The sequence below is a fragment of the Eretmochelys imbricata genome, chromosome 13 (genome assembly GCF_965152235.1).
Source record: "Eretmochelys imbricata isolate rEreImb1 chromosome 13, rEreImb1.hap1, whole genome shotgun sequence".
In the NCBI taxonomy this organism is placed as follows: Eukaryota; Metazoa; Chordata; order Testudines; family Cheloniidae; genus Eretmochelys; species Eretmochelys imbricata.
Window position 1 is genome coordinate 20,293,555 of NC_135584.1, and position 21,077 is coordinate 20,314,631.

At 48.0% G+C, this 21,077-nt stretch overlaps 1 protein-coding gene across 1 annotated transcript; it reads right to left on the minus strand.

Moving 5' to 3' along the window:
* Positions 1-2,246: 2,246 nt before the first annotated feature.
* On the minus strand, positions 2,247-20,001 carry KCNS1 (potassium voltage-gated channel modifier subfamily S member 1). The gene is made up of 2 exons (XM_077832273.1): positions 19,036-20,001; positions 2,247-2,702 (listed from the first exon to the last, which is right to left on the minus strand). The coding sequence occupies exons 1-2, from the start codon at positions 19,999-20,001 to the stop codon at positions 2,247-2,249; spliced, it is 1,422 nt and encodes a 473-aa protein (XP_077688399.1).
* Positions 20,002-21,077: the final 1,076 nt, after the last annotated feature.

A 21,077-nucleotide genomic window follows, 5' to 3' on the forward strand; every position in this document is an offset into this window, starting at 1 on the left:
TTCTAAAAGTTAGGGATCGGAATGAGCAAAACAAGGCCTTGGCTGCTTCTAAAAATGTGACAGGTTTCAGAGTAACAGCCGTGTTAGTCTGTATTCGCAAAAAGAAATGGAGAACTTGTGGCACCTTAGAGACTAACCAATTTATTTGAGCATGAGCTTTCGTGAGCTACAGCTCACTTCATCAGATGATTGGTTAGTCTCTAAGGTGCCACAAGTTCTCCATTTCTTTTTTCTAAAAATGTGTCTCTGGAACCAAAAACGCATCCCGGCAGAGATCTGGGGATGGACGTTAGCCACTCTCTGTATGCAGGTGTGGAGCGGGGAGTGGAGCAAGACCATGCGAATGAGGCGTTTCAGGGGGGTGGGTGCTGGAAGGGCCAAGGAGGTGTTTGAAAAGCCTTGGAGGGTAACAGAGTTAGAAAGGACTGGAGCACATCCAAGGAGGCAGCGGAGAGCAGTGGGGAGGGTCAGCGAGAGATGGCTGAATTTGGAACCAAAACTAAGTGTGGAGATTTCACAATCCAGACACAGCAGACTATCCTGTCCAGCAGTTCAGGGCATTGGAGTTTTGTTTCACTATGTAACTAGCCTGCAGCAGACAGTCACTGCACACAGCCGAATGGCCAGTACTCGGCAATTTCGCCAGAGGTAGAAAGCTGTGAGAATGAAGGCAAAAAACCCTATAGGGATCATGGAGCATGTGTCTAGGTACAGGCCATGGTTTATCACTCTGCTTTAGGGCATCACGCATACAGCAATGACATTGCCTCTTCTTGCTACATCTGTCAAATCTCTTGCAAAGCTGCTCTCTCCGGGGCTTTCCTATCAGAGCACTGGCAACCTCTGCCAACAAACACACTCTCTACACATCTCTTGGGGCAGATTTGGTGTGAGCAGTGGGTTTGCTGGCTGTCTGGCCAATGCACACCATGCCAGTTGCACACAGGTATGCTATGTGGCTCAGTGCCAGGCTGGGGAACATGTGGGAAATGCTGGGAAACATGAAGTCATCTCACAGCCTTACTGAGATCTCTCCTAGGACTTCCCATGTGGTGTCAGAGAGCCCAGGGCAAACCCAGCCTTCTGCCTCTCTCCAGAACATTGCTCCTTGGGGGGATGACGCTCTGAATACAGCAAGTGTCATGACTGCATGTCACTAATGAAGGCAAATGCATGCGCTGAGATGAGGGTCCTTCCAAGGGCAACTGAGGATGATTCCAGCTTCGACTATGCACTAGGAGTAAAACAGAACATCCTATGTAACTCTCTCTCTCTATTTTCCTGGTACGCCCCTCACCATGGTATCTAGGCCCCATTAACTTTATCACCCTTATTTTTCCTCTTTATTCACTGAAAGGATATGACCAGCTTAGGCTTTTCCCAGGACTGAAGCTGTAAGGAGGATGGGACCCAGCGTTTATATCAGCTCTCACTGTATACCCACAAGGCAACCAGCCAGGTCTGAGATGGGCTTACTCATCACTCTCCAGTGCTGCAGAGAAGACATTGTGAAGCCGTGCATTCCACCCCCCTCCTTTGGCAACTTTATCCATTGTGAACACTATTGCAATTTGGATTTCACTTCTTGTCTAGGGGAGGGCAGGGAAGGGGATTAGGGGCTGGCATTAACATTATGATGGACAGTGGCAGAATATTAGGCTGCAGGATGATTGCCCTTAGCTAACCAAGGACTTTGGGAACCATTCCTGGAGGCTAGTTGGATACATTGAGGTCTCCCTGTTTCTTCTGTTGATTTCCTTTTCTAAGTGCATTATGTTTAATTCCAAATTTCCTGGCACCCGCTTATAGGTCCTTTTGGGGGCACTGACAGCATTGCCATTAATACAGTAAATATGGTTAATTCAAGAAGTGCCCAAATGGGTACAGCTGCTGTGTGCTGCCCCACTCAAGATGGGTATACTGCTTTGAGCCCTTGGCTCTGAATGGCCCTTGCTCGGCAGAGGATGAAGTCCAACATTGTGTGGAGTGCTAAGGGAGGCCAGATGAACGTCTGGATAGCTTGGGCACCACAGAGTCACTCTTGTTCTAGTTCTGGTAGCTTCATCATCCTGGCAGAAGAATGATACACTGCGTGAGCAGGTCTGCAGTCTCCGCTCCTGTTCACTTCCAGTGAGAGAGGCGGTGAGGGGAGAAGGGACAGTACCATACAAACCAGATCCTTGCTGCCATGCGTCTCCAGGACAGAAGGTGCCAGAGAGGAGCCGTACTCTCTAGCCTCAGTACGGTCAGTGAGCAGGAAGGGCGTCTCTGGTCAGGTCATGGAAATCCTCTCTGCCTTCTGCCTGGAAGGCTTCCCCCAGAGCCTCTGAGTCATGGTTCTGGCTGGGATAATTCTCAGAGTCCTCGGGCTCCTTCTTGTCGCTGTTCCGCACAGCAGCCTCGAGGGCCTTCTGCCTGCGGTAGAAGTGGGAGAACTTGTTGAAGATGATGGTGATGGGCAGAGCCACCACCAGGATCCCGCCCAGAATGCACCCCGAAGCTGCCAGCTTGCCGGCCACGGTCACTGGCACCACGTCGCCATAGCCCACAGTTGTCATGCTGACTGTCCCCCACCACCAGCAGGCAGGGATTGTGTCGAAACCAACGTCTTCTTCCTTTTCGGCTGTGTAGGCCACTCCAGAGAACACGGAGACTCCCACCGCTAGGTAGAGCAGCAGGATGCCCACCTCTCTGTAGCTGTGCTGAAAGGCAAAGCAAAGGGAGAGTCAGCAGAGGCCCTGACGCTGTCTACGGGGCCAGAAAACAAGACCTAATGAGCATGAATACAAACCAGGCTTGCTTCCGACATCCCTCCCTCTCGTTCTCTAATATTCCGACTGGTTCTCCTGCCTCGTGTCTCATGTTCTTTCCCTGGAACTTTGCTCTTTGCCTTGGTGTCACACGGGAAGGCGGGAATCCATCCCACTGAATTAGAACTAGCAGTCTCTCTCCCTTCTCTCTGGTGTGTGGGCACCTTAAATATTCCAGTAGAGGATTTCAGGTTCCCACCATATGGGGAAAAGGCATTTCTTTGGGAATGTGGGAAGCCGAGCTGGAGACAGAATTCTGCACTTGTTGGGTGCGGGAGCTTCGTGCTATTCTAATTGTTTGCAATTGGCAGTCTTGAGCCAGCTGCTGGGTAGAGTGTTCACTTGCCGTCTATCCAAGAGCTGGCACCAGTTTGAGCTACATATGGGGGCAACTGAAGCTCCCTGAAATCCATGCCCTGCTGGGGCACCTCTCCAGGTCTGACTCGAGCTGCACTGCTGATTCCAATTCCTGCCTATTGCAGGATCAACCAGCAAAGCCCTGGCCATTTCCAGTGGTGTTACTGTGAGGGAGGAGTGAACCAGGGAGGGACCAGTGACTCTCCTGCCTAGCGCTCATGGAATTTCTGCACTGAGCTACTGGAGTCCAAATGGCCCGAGTGTCCACTGATGCTTTAGACTAGACTCTGGTTTGTATGCAGCTGAGATGTGAACCTGTCTGGGATCTGTAGCATTTGTCAGGGACACAATTGATTTCCCAGTAGTGAATCAATATCTGTCATTCTCTTCCCTTTTACCATTTGTAAGCCTGCATTCATAATAGGAAGGAAGCACCTCCATGGAGCCAGATGCTGGGCAATGAGCAAGGCCCTGCCAGCAGCTGTACAGCTCAAGAGAAGGGCATGAGCCAGGCAAGGCTAGTGTGGTTTTCTCTCATTGTTTGTCACTGCCATTTCATGGGAGGCTTGTCTGGGAGCCTCCTGATGATTCTTTGTACCCCCTCCATACCACCAGACCCCATGAGGGATGGATCCATCCTTCTGGCAGAAGAAGATTAGCGACAGTGTGTCACCATTGCTAAGTTAGTTTCCTGGGGAGCTGGGGAGCAATGCAGGGTGCTCCCTGTCCTCGGGAGCAGAGCATTCTGCCTTCACAGAACTCCCAAGCTAGGAGGGCCAGGGGGAGGGGAGTTGTGTCTGAGTTTAGAACTGATGCAAGCCCCCTGCATTAGATTAATGGGGTCTCTGTGACTTTGGTGCTTTCTAGAGCCCCACAAACATCTGCTCACTGCTTCTGTTCCAAAGGTCCAACACTGCAACCTGCAGCGTGAGCAGGAACTGCAGATGGACGGGGCAGCTGTGATGGGCTTGGAAAGAGGATGGAGGATGAAAGAGGCGCAGGTGCAACTGCGGGGGTGAAGGCAGGCGGGGCACAGGCAGAGATCAGAATAGCCCCAGAGACTCTTTTCCACGACCAGCAGCTCAGTCCTGCCCCCTGACCCACTCAGTCCAGCCGTACGGTCCACCCCATACCACTGCCAAGCCTATCGGTGCTTCCAGACTCCTCTGCCCCCTGAGGCTTAGAGGTGGGACGTAGGCTGCGAATGAAGGCCACAGGAGGTTTAAATGCTGAAGGCTTCACTTCTTTAGCACAGATAACACTGACCGGCATTTTCAAACCTGGGGGTCTAAAATTAGGCTCCCAAATGCAGCTTTAGGCCTTCAATGTACATGGCTGGATTTTTAGAGGTGATGGGTATCGACCACTCCCCTGGACTTGGCGCTCCACTGGAGTTTAAAGTGAGGGATGGCTGGAAGCTGATAACTTACAGTCAAACCCGGGTCCACTGTGGCCTGGGGTCGCTGCCTCTGCTGTGGGAAGCACAAGGGGTGGTCAAGTTCAAGGCTGGAGCCCTGTTAATTCCGCGGGCTGAGAGTTTGGTTTCATCAGCACGGTTTGGCAGTGCTCCTGGCACTGCTGCCACATTCGGGCAAAGAAGAGCCGAGGACAAGGACTCTTCTGCTCGGCAATTGCCACGTGCACGTCTCAAGAAAGGCTGCTGTGGGCGGGGCGCCTTGCACACGCACCAACCACTCTGAGCTGCTGTCATGCCAACAGGCCAGGTCCGTAGTGTGTCAATCCGTCAATGTCACCACTGCATGTCGTGCTGTCACATGTCAGGTGGGAAACAGCGGGCGCAATTCATCAGAGGGGAGGAATACAGAGTCACGTGGGCTGAATGAGAGCTATCGGGCAGCCTGCTATTTATAGGCAGCGACTAAGTGACAAATCGGGAGGGACAGTAGCACAGCGACAGCACATGGAAGTCAAAACACAGAACAGTGCGGACAGCTCAGAGATACAGATCTCATCTTACACAACATGGAGACAGAGGGTAGTGAGGGGAGGCTGTTACAGGAGGAACTAATCAAGGCACAAGAATCCAGAGGTCAATGCAGCAGAGAAAGGGTTACAGGAAATAAACTCTCTGGATATGTATGTAATTTACACCTGGAGCTAATGGGACGCAGCCTCCTGAATCAATACTGTACTCTAACCTTTTTATAGCAATCATTACATTACTTTCAGCTTCTACTCCTCGGCCTTTGGGGAGGAGAGGAAAAATATCCTTCCCAGAAAAGCTTCTAAATAGAGAGGCTTCCCACCCCTTCCCCCATCACCCCTGCTAATATGGTCTCCTCTAATTACACTTGGACACATTCTCCTTTTATTTTGGCAGGACTCTGGATATCTTCTAATGGGAAGTTTCTCCCCCACTGAAATAATTTTCTTGTGTTGTTGGCAGGAGAGGAAGCCTTGTGTTCTTGGGAAGGAATAGGAGTGAGGGGGACTGCACCTAGCAAGGGAAGGGCTGTTTACTTTAGAAAGCCCCCATCCTACTGGGTGTTGGAGAAATGGCTAATGAGAGCTGTACTGACTGAATTGATGAACCCACTTTGCTCCTCTAACTGAGGCTGATAACATCTTCAAACCTTTTGAATAAGCTCAGGCTTTTGGTGGAGATTTATTTCTATTCACCTGGCAATGTTTGCTGTATGATCCCAAGGGGAGCTGACAGGCAGAGTGACAGCTTCTTCCTTTTAACAACCTCCTTCCTTAAACATGGGCAGGCTGCTTTTGACAGAAGCATGTCATCTAGTGTCACTTACCAGCCCCCAGGGATAGTTACCTTGCACTGATCTGGAGTCCTTTCCTGAGTCTTGGTAGATCAAGGCAGGACAGGAAAAAGATGGAAATCTTTAAAGATGGGATGTTTTCTACTGGGCTTGTTTACACAAGGTAGTCACATTGGTATCACTTAAGGTGTGAATTTAAACTGATAATTAAACCTGTACCAAAGGCCATGTGGGACATTCATTTCAGTGTAAGAGTGGTTTAGTTTGGTTTAGCTTAAGTCGATTGGAAATAGGTTTCACTGAACAGAAATAAAGCATTTTCCTAACCAGGAGAACTCTATGGCCAGCAGAGTTAAGGACAATGATTTTTTTCCAAGTATATTAGGAACAAAAAGAATCCTAACAATGGTACTGATCCAATACGAGATGGAAACGATAGAATTATCACTAATAATGCAGAAAAGGCAGAAGTGTTCACTAAATATTTCTCTGGGGGGCGGGGAACCAAATGATGTCGTCATATCATATGATAACTCTTTCCATTCCACTCAGTAGCTGCTGTTTTAACATCCTCCTAAAGTTAATCCCTTGTAAATCAGCAGACCCAGATAATTTACATCTCACAGTTTTAAATAAGATGGCTGAGGAGTTCACTGGACCATTAATGTTGATTTTCAATAAGTCTTGGAATACTGGGGAAGTTCCAGAAATCTGGAAGAAAGCTAATGGTGTGCCAATATTTTTAAAAAGGTAAACAGGATAATCTGGGTAACTTTACCTCTGTATTTGGCTCTGTGAATATTGTGTCCAGTTCTAATGTCCACAATTCAAACAGGAAGTTGAAAAATTGGAGAGGGTTCAGAGAAGAGTCATGAGAATGATTAAAGGATTAGAAAATCTGCTTTATAGTGATAAACGCAAGGAGCTCAATCTATTTAGTTTAACAAAGAGACGGTCAAGGGGTGACTTGATTACAATCTATAAGTGCCTACATGGGAACAAATATTTGATAATGGGCTCTTCAGTCTAGCAAAGGTATAACATGATCCAATGGCTGGAAGTTGAAGATAGGCAAATTCAGCTTGGAAATAAGGTGCAAATTATTAACAATGTGGTAATTAAACACTGGAAACCTTGCTTTCTCTGCTGGCTTTCTCTCTCACGCCTATCAATCCCTGAACCCCTGCATGTGCAACCAATCCTAGGGTAATCCCTCAGACCACATGGCTTACGCTTGGTCTACAGTTAAAAGTTAGCTTGACATAGCTACGATGCTCACGGGTGTGAAAAATTCACAACAGAGAGCTGTTGCTATGGTGACCTAACTCCTCATATAGACACAGCTAGGTCGATGGAAGAATTCTTCCGTCTTCCTAGCTACTGCTGCTTGCAGAGGTGGATTACCTACAGCAATGGGAAAACCCCTTTGTCGCTTCAGGAAGTGTCTACTATGCTATGGCGCTACAGTACCATACATGTGCTGCTGCAGCACCTGTAATGTAGACATGGCCTTAGCCCTATTCAAGCTTTGCAGCGTGTCCCAGTGCTTTGGACAGTAGCCTCCTATTGTTTCAGTTATCACAACATAAAGAAGTATTTAATTGCTCCTTCCATTTTGCCTGAATGAAGGATGCTTAGGCTTTAACCAGGTCTGTAACAGTTTATAGATCAGAGACCTGCTGAATGGCATCTATGAACACCTTTCAGCAGAATGATATTAAACAAAATGAGATTAATCTCCATTCGCTTTTCTTCTCTTCCTGCTCCCCTGACGCAAACACAGTCCCCAATTTTCCAAGCCCCTCTCAGGCTGGGAGTCACTCTCCCTCAGTCTTATTCAGTATTGCTCTTTCCTATGTTAGTGTCAGTGAAAGGTGCTGAGCTGACAGCCCCGGAGTCGGTTTATCCATAGAGCAGCGCGCACAGCCACAGCACAGCACCATCCACCCCCAGCTACTCAGACTCCACACAGGCAGCTCAACGTTGGCTAGCGATCAATGGTCTCAAAAGACCTGGCATTATCAGTATGGAAAACTGTCTCCCATCCATCACTCAAATGAGACCATCCATCACACGGACAAACGTCATCTCCAAGCTGTTCCGGGGCCTGAAACCAGCCAGAAAGAAGTCCGAGAATCCTAGTCTGTCCAGATGTCCCTGGAAGTAAGCAAAACTGCCACTTGACTTCATAGATGCTGGAACTAGGGGTGGCTTGAAGTGGTTTCCATTATAGACAGGGTTTACAGTTTGGTTCAATGGCTCTTGGCACCCCCACGACACAAATTGTTCCTGCACCCCTGCTTGACTCTCTTTGATGCCTTAAGCACAAGAACAGAATCTCTCCTAATGGGAGGCTCTCACAGGACGCTCCTCGTCCTGCGAAGTTGACACCCCCCTCCCCAGTAAAGCACTAGATAGTAGCTAAAACAGAAGAAATTCCCCTCCCCTCCCCCTCATCATAAAATGGATTTATTTGGGGTTTGAACCCCGTTGGCAGTCGGGCATCAGTGTTAAAGACAGGAACGCTTCTTAAGCTGCTTTTAATTAAGCTTGCAGTTTGTGGGATGTGGTTCAGACCTGGGCCTGGGTTTGCACCAGGCTAGCGGGTCTGGCTCAAACTAGGCAGGGCACTGAAGTCCCAAGCCGCCGGGGCAGAAGTAGTCTCGGCCCATCAGTTGGCAGTTCCCAAGGGGGTTTCTGTGATCCAACCTGCACACTGGCTCTGCCTTGCTCAGGTCTCCAAACCCAAGAAGAGGCGATGCCCGCTCTACTGTTGTCACGGAGAAGAGTGTGTATCGAATACTGACCTAACACAGAACTGGCAAGGACTGGATGGACCGCCACCAGTGAGACAACAGCCCCTACCCCCGATTCTGCCTGCTGACACAGGAAAAGAAGCCTGACTTCTCCATGGGTTTCCATGCAGTGCTGAGGAATCCGTGCCACTTCACCACCCCAGATACTTAAAGGTGATGGCATCACTCGTGTGTGTGTCAGTATCACATGTGTGCACAACAGAACTGCTCATTCAAATGGATCCTTTTATGCTCTGACTTTTTAAATCAGAAAATCAATGATAAGGCAACAGTGCAGAAACACCAGCTGGGGACTGGGGAAGTGTGAGACTTCCCCCTGTCCATGCTCAGGAAGGCTTCTGATCTGTTAAAACCAATGTTCATGCCCACAGGGTGTTGTGTTTCTCACTCAGAGCTAAAATACAGCATTGTAGGCAGGTATCATCAGCTGCAGCAGAATCCCAGGACCCTAATCTCACTCCTCAGAGGGTAAGCACAGGAGGAAATGGCTTTTACACAACTGAGTTTTTAAATGTGTTTCCTTCTGATCTGGAGCACAGAGAAGCAAGATACCAGAAAGCAAAGGGCCCCAACATGCATTATTGCAGGTGTCTATGTACAGCAACCAGACTTGCTTCTTAAGTTACAAAATACACCAGGCACCTCCTTAATGTAGCTGTCACCTTAACTCTGTGCAGCTTTTTTGGAAACACCTTGCAACTGCAGTTGCCCCCCACTGAATTAGAGTAAATGACCAATGCTCCTGTTCTGCAGTAACAACTGACCAACTCCATCTAGAGCCTGATCATGCTCTCCAATAACCAGGTCATGCACCTCACTGCACCCCAGGGCCTGCACAGTACAAACATGCAGCATCTGATCTTACAAGGGGCTCATGATGTGCATCCATGCCCTGGGAACAGGACTGAGTCCTGAGGGTATAAATAAAGGGAAGAAAGCAGCAACCATCATGCTAACCTATGGTGCTGTACACATGATAGAACCTATATCCAGCATCTGAAAGGGGGCTGAAGAAAGAGGAGGCCCTGGTGTTAAATATCAGGTGCTGTGCTGGGAATTACACAGCTGCCTCTGCTGGGCCTTACTGTTAACAGGTCTTTGTGCATGGCAGTAGAGAATAACTCTTTTCAGCAACCTTGAAAACATGCACTGGTCATGTAAGACTCAAGAGCTCACTGCTAATGCTTGAGCAATTTATGAACATGATTATATGACAGGGCTACCTGTGATAGAAGAGGGCTGGACTTAATGATTAAGCAGTTCCGTTCCCGTCCTATGTGTTACCGGGATAGCCCCAGCAGCTTAGACATGGGGAAAAACTAACACAACAGTAACTTCCCAGTGTAGCTGACCAAGTCAATCTCTGTACCATCTGTAAGGATAGCATTCAGCAGCTGTTGTTTGCCTGAACACTTAGGTTAGCAAGAGAGCACCAGTGTGTAACTGAAGGAGGATGGATCAATGATGATGGGTAGGGCCCTAGCAAATTCACAGTCCATTTTGATCAATTTCATGGTCATAGGATTTTAAAAATCAAATTTCATGATTTCAGCTATTTAAATTTGAAATTTCAGTGTTGTAATAGTAGGGGTCCTGACCCAAAAAGGAGTTGTGGTGGGGTCACAAGCTTATTATAGGTTTCAGAGTAGCAGCCATGTTAGTTTGTATCCGCAAAAAGAAAAGGAGGACTTGTGACACCTTAGAGACCAACAGATTTATTTGAGCATGAGCTGTAGCCCATGTAAGCTCATGCTCAAATAAACTGGTTGGTCTCTAAGGTGCCACCAGTCCCCCTTTTCTTTTTAAGGTTATTATAGGTGGGTTTGCGGTACGGCTACCCTTATTTCTGGGCTGCTGCTGGCGGCAGCACTGCCTTCAGAGCTGAGCAGCTGGAGAGCGGCAGCTGCTGGCCAGGAGCTCTGAAGGCAGAGCCGCTATCAGCAGCACCACAGAAGGAAGGCTGGCATGGCATGGTATGGTATGGTATGGTATGGCCACCCTTACTTCTGTGCTGCTGTCTGCAAAGCAGGGCCCTCGGTCAGCAGCCGCCACTCCCCAGCCGCCCAGCTCTGAAGGCAGCAGCGCAGAAGTAAGGGTGGCATGGTCTGGTCTGGTATTGCCACCCTTACTTCTGCACTGCTACTGGTGGGGTGCTGCCTTCAGAGCTGGGCACCAGGCCGGCAGCCGCTTTGACTGCCCAGCTCTGATGTCAGCACAGAAGTAAGGGTGGCAATACCGTGACCGCCCCCTGGAACTCCCCAATTTGAGAAACGTTGGTCTCCCACAAGAAATCTGTATAGTATAGGGCAGCACTCCTCAAACTGGGGTCTGCGAGGGTACTCCAGGGGGTCCACGGGCCCTCCCCCTCAACTCCTCCCCCTGCACGCTTGGGAACGGCTGTTCCACAGAGCGCAGGAGGCCTTGGGAGGGAGGGGGAGGAACGGGTGGAATCATATCTGGGGCCACCGGCCCCACTGATCAACTCTTCCCCCTCTCTCCCAGTGCTGGGGAACGGCTGTTCCACAGAGCGCAGGAGGCCTTGGGAGGGAGGGGGAGGAACGGGTGGAATCATATCTGGGGCCACCGGCCCCACTGATCAACTCTTCCCCCTCTCTCCCAGTGCTGGGGAACAGCTGTTCCCCAGCGTGCAGGAGGCGCTGGGAGGCATTAGGGGGAAAGGGTGCACTCAAGGGAGGTGGCATAAAGAGACAGCGTAGAGGAGAGGCAGGGTGGAGCGGGGGGGAAGAGGTGGGGTGGGGCAGGGGCCTTGGGAGAAGGGGTGGAGTGGGGCCAGGGCCTGGGGCTGAGTAGGGGGCTTGGAGGTCTGTGGCAAATTTTAAAATCAAAATGGGGGTCCTCGGGTTACTAAAGTTTGAGAACCACTGCTATAGGGTAAAAGCACACAAAAGACCGGATTTCATGGTCTATGATGCATTTTTCATTACTCTGAATTTGGTAGGGCCCTAATGATGGGGGATAGGAGAGGCCAGGAGGGTGACCACAAGGGCAGATGGGTTAGTGATGGCAAGCACTGATCAGGATTTTTCTGTCAACATTTTTGAATTTTTTGGTTTTTTAAACAGAAGATGCCTTTTCCACAAAACTAAAATGTTCCATGGGATGTCTGGCCAAAAAAATGCAACTTTCCATTACAAAAATCAAAATGAAGAATTTTGTTGTGCATCAGGTTGACCTGAATCGATACACTTTGGTTGGTCAAGCCAAACTGGAATGTTTGGTCAGTTCTACATTGATCTACATGTGCTTGGGCTACTGCAGTGCCTCATGGCCCCCATTCTCCTCAGTAGGCCAAGGTTTGACTACATCTCCCATGGTGCACTGTCATCTCCTCTGGTTGGACTGCTGCAGGACATCATGAGTTGTACCTAACCACACTGTATCATGGGAGATGTAGTCTGGACAGGTAGCTGGGCCTATAGAGGACCATGGGGACAAGAGTTACCCAACCTACAACTCCCATGAGGTACCATGACAGCTCAGAGTGACACAGATTAATGTCAAATCAAGACAACACCAAAACATTTTGACGTATCTGAATTTCAGAATTTTCCATTCCACAAAACATTTCAGGATTGAAAGTCAACAGATTGATTTGGGACAAAAACAAATGTTAAAATAATGGAATTTCCTATAGGATGGAAATGCCAAAGACTAAAGGAGGATTAATCCAAGATGGTTGATCCTTCATAGGACTGGATTTTCTTTGCTTGGCAATTTGAGCCAATTATGGCTTCTGAAGTGGTTTGTCCATCTGCTGGGAATGTGTAAAAACAACTACAACTCAAAAGGCTCAGGTCAGAAAGGGAAGACATTCTGGAAGCAGAAAGGATAGTAAGTGAAGACCTCCAAAATCAAATGAAACTGGGGGAAAAAATCCTGACCCTATTAAAGTTGATGAGAGTTTTGTCATTGACTTCAACAGGGCCAAGATTTCACCTTGGGAGTTGTGCATGCAGGGCAGATGGCAACCACTCTGTCTTCTAGCCCTGAGAAAAGGAGCTAAGCCAGTCAGTATAGCAAGGACAATTCAGCAAAAAGGAAGCAATTTCACTTGGTTTTCTTACCTTATATAAATTCACCCAACTGCTAAAAGGGACATGTTTTCAATGTGGGACAGTACAGAGATGTGTGTGCAGGTGAATATCCAGATGACAAAACCCAGGGCCATGTTCTGAGTGCAGCAGTCCTAAATGCATCACAAATTATTTGTGTGTGTTCGTTTTATAGATAAGGTCATGGGCATAGTTTGGAGGAGTGAGGGGCATTGCCCCCCCCGAACTGCAAGCCTTGGGCAGGCACAGAATTTTCCTCCTCATGGGTGGCCTCATTGACCTGACTGGAGCTGCCCCCACCCTAGTGTAGAAGTCAAACTCTGCCTATGGAGAAAGTGCTGCTCATAACACCACGTGTTCAAAATGTGAGGCTAAAACTTAGGGTGTTCTCTCTGCAGAGTTCACTCAGGTGATTGGCAACTGGGTCTGAGCGCCCAAGTTAGCCTGGGCCTGATGTGAGCAGCCACACTGCAAAGACCTACCTGAGTTACTGCATCTGCACTGTAGCTGTACCACACCACCCGCATTATGTGTTGCTAGGACACTTGGGGACATATCCCATGATTCTTTGTGCTGTAGTAAGCTGAGCTGCTCTGATCCTTTCCCAGTGAATAGTGGGAGAACTTTTCTGTCCTTCTGGGCGCACAGAGGGAATTGTGGGAAGGCACTGGAGGATTATCAGCACTCACATGAGTCAGCCTACGTTCTCAGTGCAAAGTGGGTAGGTTACCAGCCTGAAAGTGGAACCTGGGCTGTAACCCAAACCCCCAGCCAGGCCAGCTTGCCTTGGTTGAAAGCACTAAACTCAGGTGAGAGGGGTGTGTGTGTGTGTGGATGGGAGGATGGTTATGGGCAACACCTGGGTAAGAGCCTGAGCTAGCTCTGCAGTGAAGACATACCCACAGAGATGGACAAAACCAGCATGAATCAGTGCAGACTGTGAAAAAGAAAAACCAGCCAACCTAGAGCTAAACATTAAGCGATTAAGAACTAGCTGAGTTAAGAGGTATACTTACCTGATACTAGTCAGAGTGCCCAATGCCTCAGATGGGAGGGTTCCTGGTGCAGTTCAGTAGCTTTCTGATTGTAACTAGTGACTGTACTTAGCAGAGTTTTTGTGTGTGTGCGTGCAGTGATGTGGCACCTGCCAACTTGCTTTTCACCCGTTGGAGGAAGGAAATCAGAATGTGGATGTTCAGGTGTCCAGCAGCTGGTGTGTGTGTTTACACACGTTTTACTGGACTGTGCTATTTAGCCATTAAACAGTGTTTACAGATACAGATCCTCCCAAAGAACATAGAAGAGCAAGCGACTTGGGAAAAGAACGTCCATGGTCCAGATGAGAGAATAAGGAGGCTGATTCCACAACAGGGTACAAACAAGGCTTTGCTTAGAGTGCGATCAGAAACTGCACAGCTCCTGACAAGAATTCCAAGGAGGAACAAGCTAATCTTCCTCTACCATCACCTGCAGCTGTGGATGCCAACGTGACATCCTGTGGGGAAAGCTAGGTCAGAGTGTGCAATGCAGCCCCTGACTTTCAGGGACTTACCAACTGGCTATAAAACATTTGCTCCAGGCCAGAGCATAGCAGCACCTTCAACAGCCCTAGCCTGGCAGCAATAAGAGAAAAATTGTTTATACATTTTTAAAGAGTATTGTTTAGCTACTGGGAGTTACTGGAGGGCAACAAAAGTAGGAGTTGAGTGATTCTGTAACTCAGACATTTCAGTTTTACAAACCGCGGCCAGGACTAGAACACAGGGGCTTGAGGAATCCGAGATTGTCATGTTCGGAAATTGGCAGCTGCCTGCGCACAGTCATTTGTTTTCAAAATGCATTGCTCCTTGGTAACTCCATAAGAACACAGCTGCTTCTAGTAAGTGACTGTGCAGGAGAGATGGTTGGTTTGGAAGAAATTACTATAATCACCCCAATACCAGCTGCTTTAGAAGACTCCCTACTATGCAACTACTGGAGCTAAACTACTGGCTCTGATGAAATTGGAGCCCTAAAGCCAGAGAGGTTTGCCCATAACTGGCCTTCATGTGAGTCAGGGTAGTGCTTTTTCAAAAGAGCACACAAGATATTTTCTCTAATGCAATAAAGGAAAATCAAATCAAGCTCAGCTTCCATCTTAGGACATTAGGGTGATGATACAAATGAATAAACAAAAGGGACTGCAGTGTGAAGACTGGAAGTCACTCCTTGGCATATTCTATTGTGCCCATGTGGCGTAAGACTCTGGAATCACGGTCCCGCCCAGGCACAAGTGAGAATTAAGGGGAGGAAGGAGGTTCTCCTGGATAGAGCACTGGACTGAGACTCAGGAGACTTGGATGCACTTCCTGGCTTAGCTGTAGGCTTCCTGTGTGACTTTTGTAAACCTAGCCCTAAGTGACTTGTCCAGGGTATTTAGGATTTAAAGATACAGATAGATGCCTACCTGGGATTTTAAAAAGCGCCTGGGTTAGGCACTACCACTGACTTTCAATGAGATACAGCACCTCCCCTGTATTGCATGATAGCTGCATCCAGTATCACAAATTGGCCTTCCAACCCTGAAAGGGGCTAATTAGAGCAGAGAGGTTCTCCGATGTTTGCTGCCACTGCTGCCTCGCTGGCAGCATCTTGTGGAAGTCAATTTCATGCAGGCAGCCTCTTCGCAGCATGGAATGCCAGGGCCAATTGTTCAGAAAGTCAATAAAAATAAAAGAGGCTGGCGGGACAGAATAAAGTACAATAGCTAGGAGCAGACAATGAGGTTGGGGTGAAGTGGCGCTGGCTTGTAGCAAATCCTCCTTCCCATGGGCCTTTGTCCCCTGGAGAGGCTTTGTCAGAACCAAGAGCTGGATCCAAAGACCACAGAAGGCAATAGGAAGGCTCATTACTTTAATGGGTTTTGGATCAGGCCCCAGGTGATTTGATGAACATCCAGAGTTTCTTTACAATAACAAACAGCAGAAATCTCACCACTCATGTCTCTGTGGCACTAATGCTAATCAGTCCACTTGCCAAAGAGGATACCAACTCCCTATTTCCCTCTTATGTCAATGGGCTTTCATTCCTCTGATGCTGTGTGCTCTTGCAGAAGGGAGGAAGTTAATGTTAACAATACTTTGTAATTTATTTGCCCAGCAAAAAAAGACTTAAAATCTGACACAGCAGTTTGGTGTTTTCAGTGAGATTTCAATCTCTCCCAAATGTTACAGCTGAACTCGATGGGATCACAAGTAGATCAAGAGACTTGCTCAGCGAATCAGTGGCTCAGGCTGAATCAAAGCACAGGAAAATCCTAGTTCCCCAGGCTTTACCCCCTCCATAACATACAATGAGCCTGTCAGTCCCCGCTCTGTTGTGCTGTCATTCACACTTAGCTGCAATACTGAAAGAGTTCAGGGAGCCTTTCCCACATCTACAGCTTTATTGGAATTCTGCAACCAAGAAAGTAACAATTTTACATTATGTTTGTAGCCATCCTTTGCCAGATTCCTCAGCTAAATGCTCACTTTTGAGACAGGTTTTCAGAAAGAAATGGAATTGTTTTATCTACTTAAGTAAGAACAGCTATGACTTTAGAAACAGCAATCTTAAAAACCACTTGAAAACATGGGCCTTAAGACATGTGTTGTGTTTCAGGCCTTTAAACATGTTTGTGATTTTAAATCACACCACTTTTCAAGTGTGCTGGTCTGGGTAGTGGGCCTCTCGACCATACACTGCAGAACCACATATGGGGATCATAATATAGGTCCCTGGGACCCTAGCACTAACTATTTTTGTCTCTGTGCATGTCCAAGAATTAGTCTTCCCAGTTTCTCAGGTTTCGCAGCCATTCCACCACTGTCAATCCAGTCCTCCTGACCCCAGGCTGGTTTTGGTGTGTATGCTGTGCTGGAGTGACCACAATACTGAAAAATAAGAAATGAAAAGGGTTAAAAGCCACAGTGATACCCCATCTATTCCTAGGAATTCCAGGATTTATTATTTGTATTGCAGGGGTGGGTCTATGAGTCCAACTCATGGACCAGGTGCTGTATAAACATGCTAGGTGACAATTTCAGTTCAGTTTTGAATTCTAATACCTTCTTGGAAGGTATTGACTGTCTCCTTGGCTAGAGATAAAGGGCATACAATAGAAATTAACAGACACTTAGGAAAATAAGGGTATGTGGTACTGACAAGTTAATATGGGGGGCATGGGATGGTAATTTTGTATGACTAATAATGGTGACCAGACTTTTGAAAACAACTCTTTGCAGAGGGGCCCATCAAGAGGGAATGAGAGAAAACAAGGGGGAAGTCTGATAAATTTGCACTGGTGAACTATTCACATGGATGAGGATATAGGAGGATCATCTGTATGTGTTTTTCTGTGGGAGTGGAAGCAAATATGCATAGCCTCACACTTTGATAGCAAGGAATCTTTATGAATTTTTTTTTTTGGACATAGCTGCCAAGGCCTGGAGAAAAATACAGGCTGAGATTAATTGGTATCTCCATTAGCTTTCTAAAGATGTATTTGCTGTCCGACAGTAGGTGGGGCGGGCAGTATAGTTATTCCCCTAACTCTCCTGGGATGTGGTAGTTTAGATGTATATCATTTTGCTGGCAAAAGGGGAGTAGGACTGTTTCTCTGAACAGTAACTAGAAAGACAATGAAGTGCGTCTGCAAGTAAAGAGAACAGCTGCATGGTATTTAGGTGCCTCTGTCTGGCATGTGGGCTGATGGAATTCAAAGGAGAGGTTTTGGCCACAGTGCCCAATATGGAATTTTTTACAGTAAGAGTCTCTACTGTTTAGACGACACATGATTGCTATTATTATGATTAATTGTTTGTATTGCAGCAATGCTTGGGAGCCTGAGGCAACTGGGGAGCTGACCTTGAGGAATTACAGCAGGATTGAACTGACTGGGCTGGGCTGGGCCAGGCCTCAGCAGCTGCTATTTATGTGGTGGTGAATGGAGAATGGCAGGGGGGAACTGGTATGGCCAAGAGGCCAGTGGAGACTGGGTTAGGGATGGAGATTTCAGCCTCGTGAGGGTCCTAATACGGACACTAATAGCAGGGTTTGTAATGACCTCCGAAAACTCTTCCTCAGCCCCCATCAGTTCATTGAACAGTAAAGAGTTAAATACCTTCTGTAGAGGGCCCCTAGTCTGCAGACTCCTCTTCCTGCCAGACTTGTTTAACTGCTGTCTCTTCTGCTGTGTCTGAATCCTGGTCCGCTCAAAGAGATCCTGCCAGTGTCTCAAGCATCTCCCTGTCTGGACCTGTGTCCCACTGGCCTGCTCAGGACAGGGTGCTAGCGTTCTCCAGCTCAGCCCTCAGAATTGCAGCCTGAGAGACTACAGACTGTGTAGAAGGGAAAGTGCCCAGAATTCAGTCCAGCTCTTTGTCAAAAAACTACGTTTTCTGCCTTGATCTGGGCCTCTTGTTGTGTCCCAGGCCCTGTTATACTGGATGTACCTTCAGTCTTTTGGCCTTCTCTTGGCACCTGCTTGCCACTCCAAGCAAAGCCCACCTCAGCCAATCACTCAGACCACTAGAGCATTGCGAGCGACTGAGCTGACCTGGCCCAGGATCTCCTCATCTCCCTAGAGGGAGAGACGCCAGTGCTTGAGCGTTGGCCTCAGGCGAGCTGGCAGCATGCTCCTAGGAAGGCCCCCCCTCAGCCATGCCAGAGACAGAAGTAGAATGAAGCTGAAGCAGCTGGGTTTTGGGAGTAGATCACACAGCTGAGCTCCACGTTGTGTGCCATATTATTAGAACATTAAGTGGCTTCTGGCTAGCTTGGCACGTGTGGCTCGTAGAACACACAGGCCAGATGAAGCCAGGAACTAGTCACACCACTGGCTCCATTACACCTGTGCTTTCTGACCACTCTGGTACTTTATTGGCAGAGACTGGCATAGTGGAGTATCACATGGCCATTAGCTTTCCTTGAAGCATGTCTACAAATCCAAGTGTGAATGCCTGTGTACCTTTGGGAGCAGTGTGTGTGGATGTAAAGTGCTACAGGCATTTTAAGGGGAGCACACAGTGCCTAGCATGCCAGATTTTTTTAGTATACTGCAAGATTTGAGACATTACCCTCAGGAACCTTCCAGCTTCCATGAGCTGGGACCCCAGTGGAAGTACTGTAGATACCTCTACCAGCTACACCTTATTGCAATACCAGACATATCTTTCACACCTAAACACCACAGCGATAGATAAGGACATAGAGTGGCGTTTACCTTCAAGGTGGCCCCTAGTGACCTCAGTCCAGTTGAATGCCGAGCCAGCTTCAGCACCCGGAATATCCTCATGAGCCGGAACACCTGAACCACCTTGCCCAGGTTCCCCAGCTCTGACTCACTGCCCACTGTCACATCCACCAAGAGGGTGATGTAAAAAGGCAGCACTGAGACAATGTCAATCAAGTTCAGCGGGTGCGTGAAGAACTTCTTCAGGTTGGGTGCAAGGAGCAGGCGGGAGGACACTTCAAAGGTGAACCAGGCAATGCAGAAATACTCCAGGTTGTGCAGGACGGGGTCGTCTAGCAAGTGGTCATCCGCGTCCAGTACCTGGTACTCGGGTATGCTGTGGATGCACATGGTGGCTATGGAAACAAGCACCACGCTGATGGACACAAAGCTGAAGAGTTTGCTGGGGATGGAGTAGCCTGGGTTCTCCATGGTAAGCCAGAGGCGCTTGCGCAGGTTGCCACAGCGCAGGGTGCTGTAGCGGAGCAGGTCGTGGTTGAAGTCCGAGATCTCGTCGGGGGATGTGTCCACGCTGCTGACCTCGCTCTCCTCGTCCCAGTTGTAGTGCCGGCTCTCCAGCTTACGCTCGTGGTAGCGGTAGCTGCAGCAGGAGTCCAGGAAGAACTCGTTGATGCCCCAGTACTCTATTTCCTGGCAGAAGGAGAAGACGCACAGCTCCTCCATGACATGCAGCTTCCCGGTCTGGTAGAAGTGCAGCACGTATAGGAAGAAGCCTGGGTTTCTATCAAAGTAGAACTCCCTGGCGCTTACATCATAGTCATCACAGAGCTGCAGGATGGACTCCTCCGAGTCGCAGGACAGCAAACGCCCCAGCCGGGTGTTGGGGAATTTAGAAAGAGCACTGGAGCTGAGCCTTCTTCGCAGACCCCCAACGTTAATGTTGATGACATCATCCTCAAAATCAGGATCCCAGTAGTTTAAGGTCTTGTTGACCATGATCAGTGGAGCTGCTGCTGGTTTAGCCTGTAGATAATAGACAGTGCAGTTGAAGTAAAGAGGTACAGTCTCTTTATGTAGTGGTCTTAAAAAAAAAAGTGCAGTTCAGTTAAAAGTCATGGGCCAGATACATCCTGGGTGGCAGTGGATTAATTTTCCCTGTCTTTTTAAACATGATCTGCAAAGGACTTAAAATTGGGGGGGGCGGGGGGGTTTGCATAATGTTACCCAGAAGGCCTGAAAAGATTTTCCCCCTTCTGGAGAGGTTCCTCCTCCCTCCCCTCCCCCACGTTTCTTTTTTACCTTCAAAATGTGAGCCTCCAGTTTTGTTGAGGGCTACTGAGACATAAGGGAGTTAACTGTGACCTCCAGCACCTTAACTGAAAGGATGGAGGTGATTCCCCTGTTCAAAGTGATAATTAGCAATTGACGTTGGATAGGGTTTATTCCTCTCCCCCGCAAAGAAAAGAGTTTTAAACAGTATGACTAAAAACCCTCTTCCTCGTTGTAGATTAAAGTTTATACTGTCAGCTCTTGTAGCATCACCATTTCATCAATTCTCCAGTCAGAGAGCCTTACAGCCTTAAGAACTCTTTACTTTCTTATTAGAGCTGGTTGAAAAAAATGTCCTCGTCCATCAGAAAATAAAGTTTAATCAAAATCAGAATGTTTCATGGGAATGTGCCTATTTCAATGAAATTTTTGGTGGAAAATTTGCCACTAACATCAGAAATTATGAAAGTGCAGATATTAAAGTCATCTAGACACACTTTCAGAGGGATGGCTACCTGACTTCTGCTTGTGAACTCTCAAAACTGTGCACCTGCCCTTTGTTGGTACAAACACCTGCAGAATCTTTTAAAGATTCCAGAGGTATCCGAAACTGCACCCGTAAAGCCCGCTAGGGCAAACAGAATTTGTGCACAAAATCTAACACTAGAATTCTTTCAAGCTCACATGCAAGGGTTTGCATTGCAAGATGCACACCACCTTATCTCAAAGTAGTCCTTTGGTGGGATGGGACAGGACAGGAGTGCTGGTCTCTTTGCCAACAGACATTAGATTGGTGCTCAGTT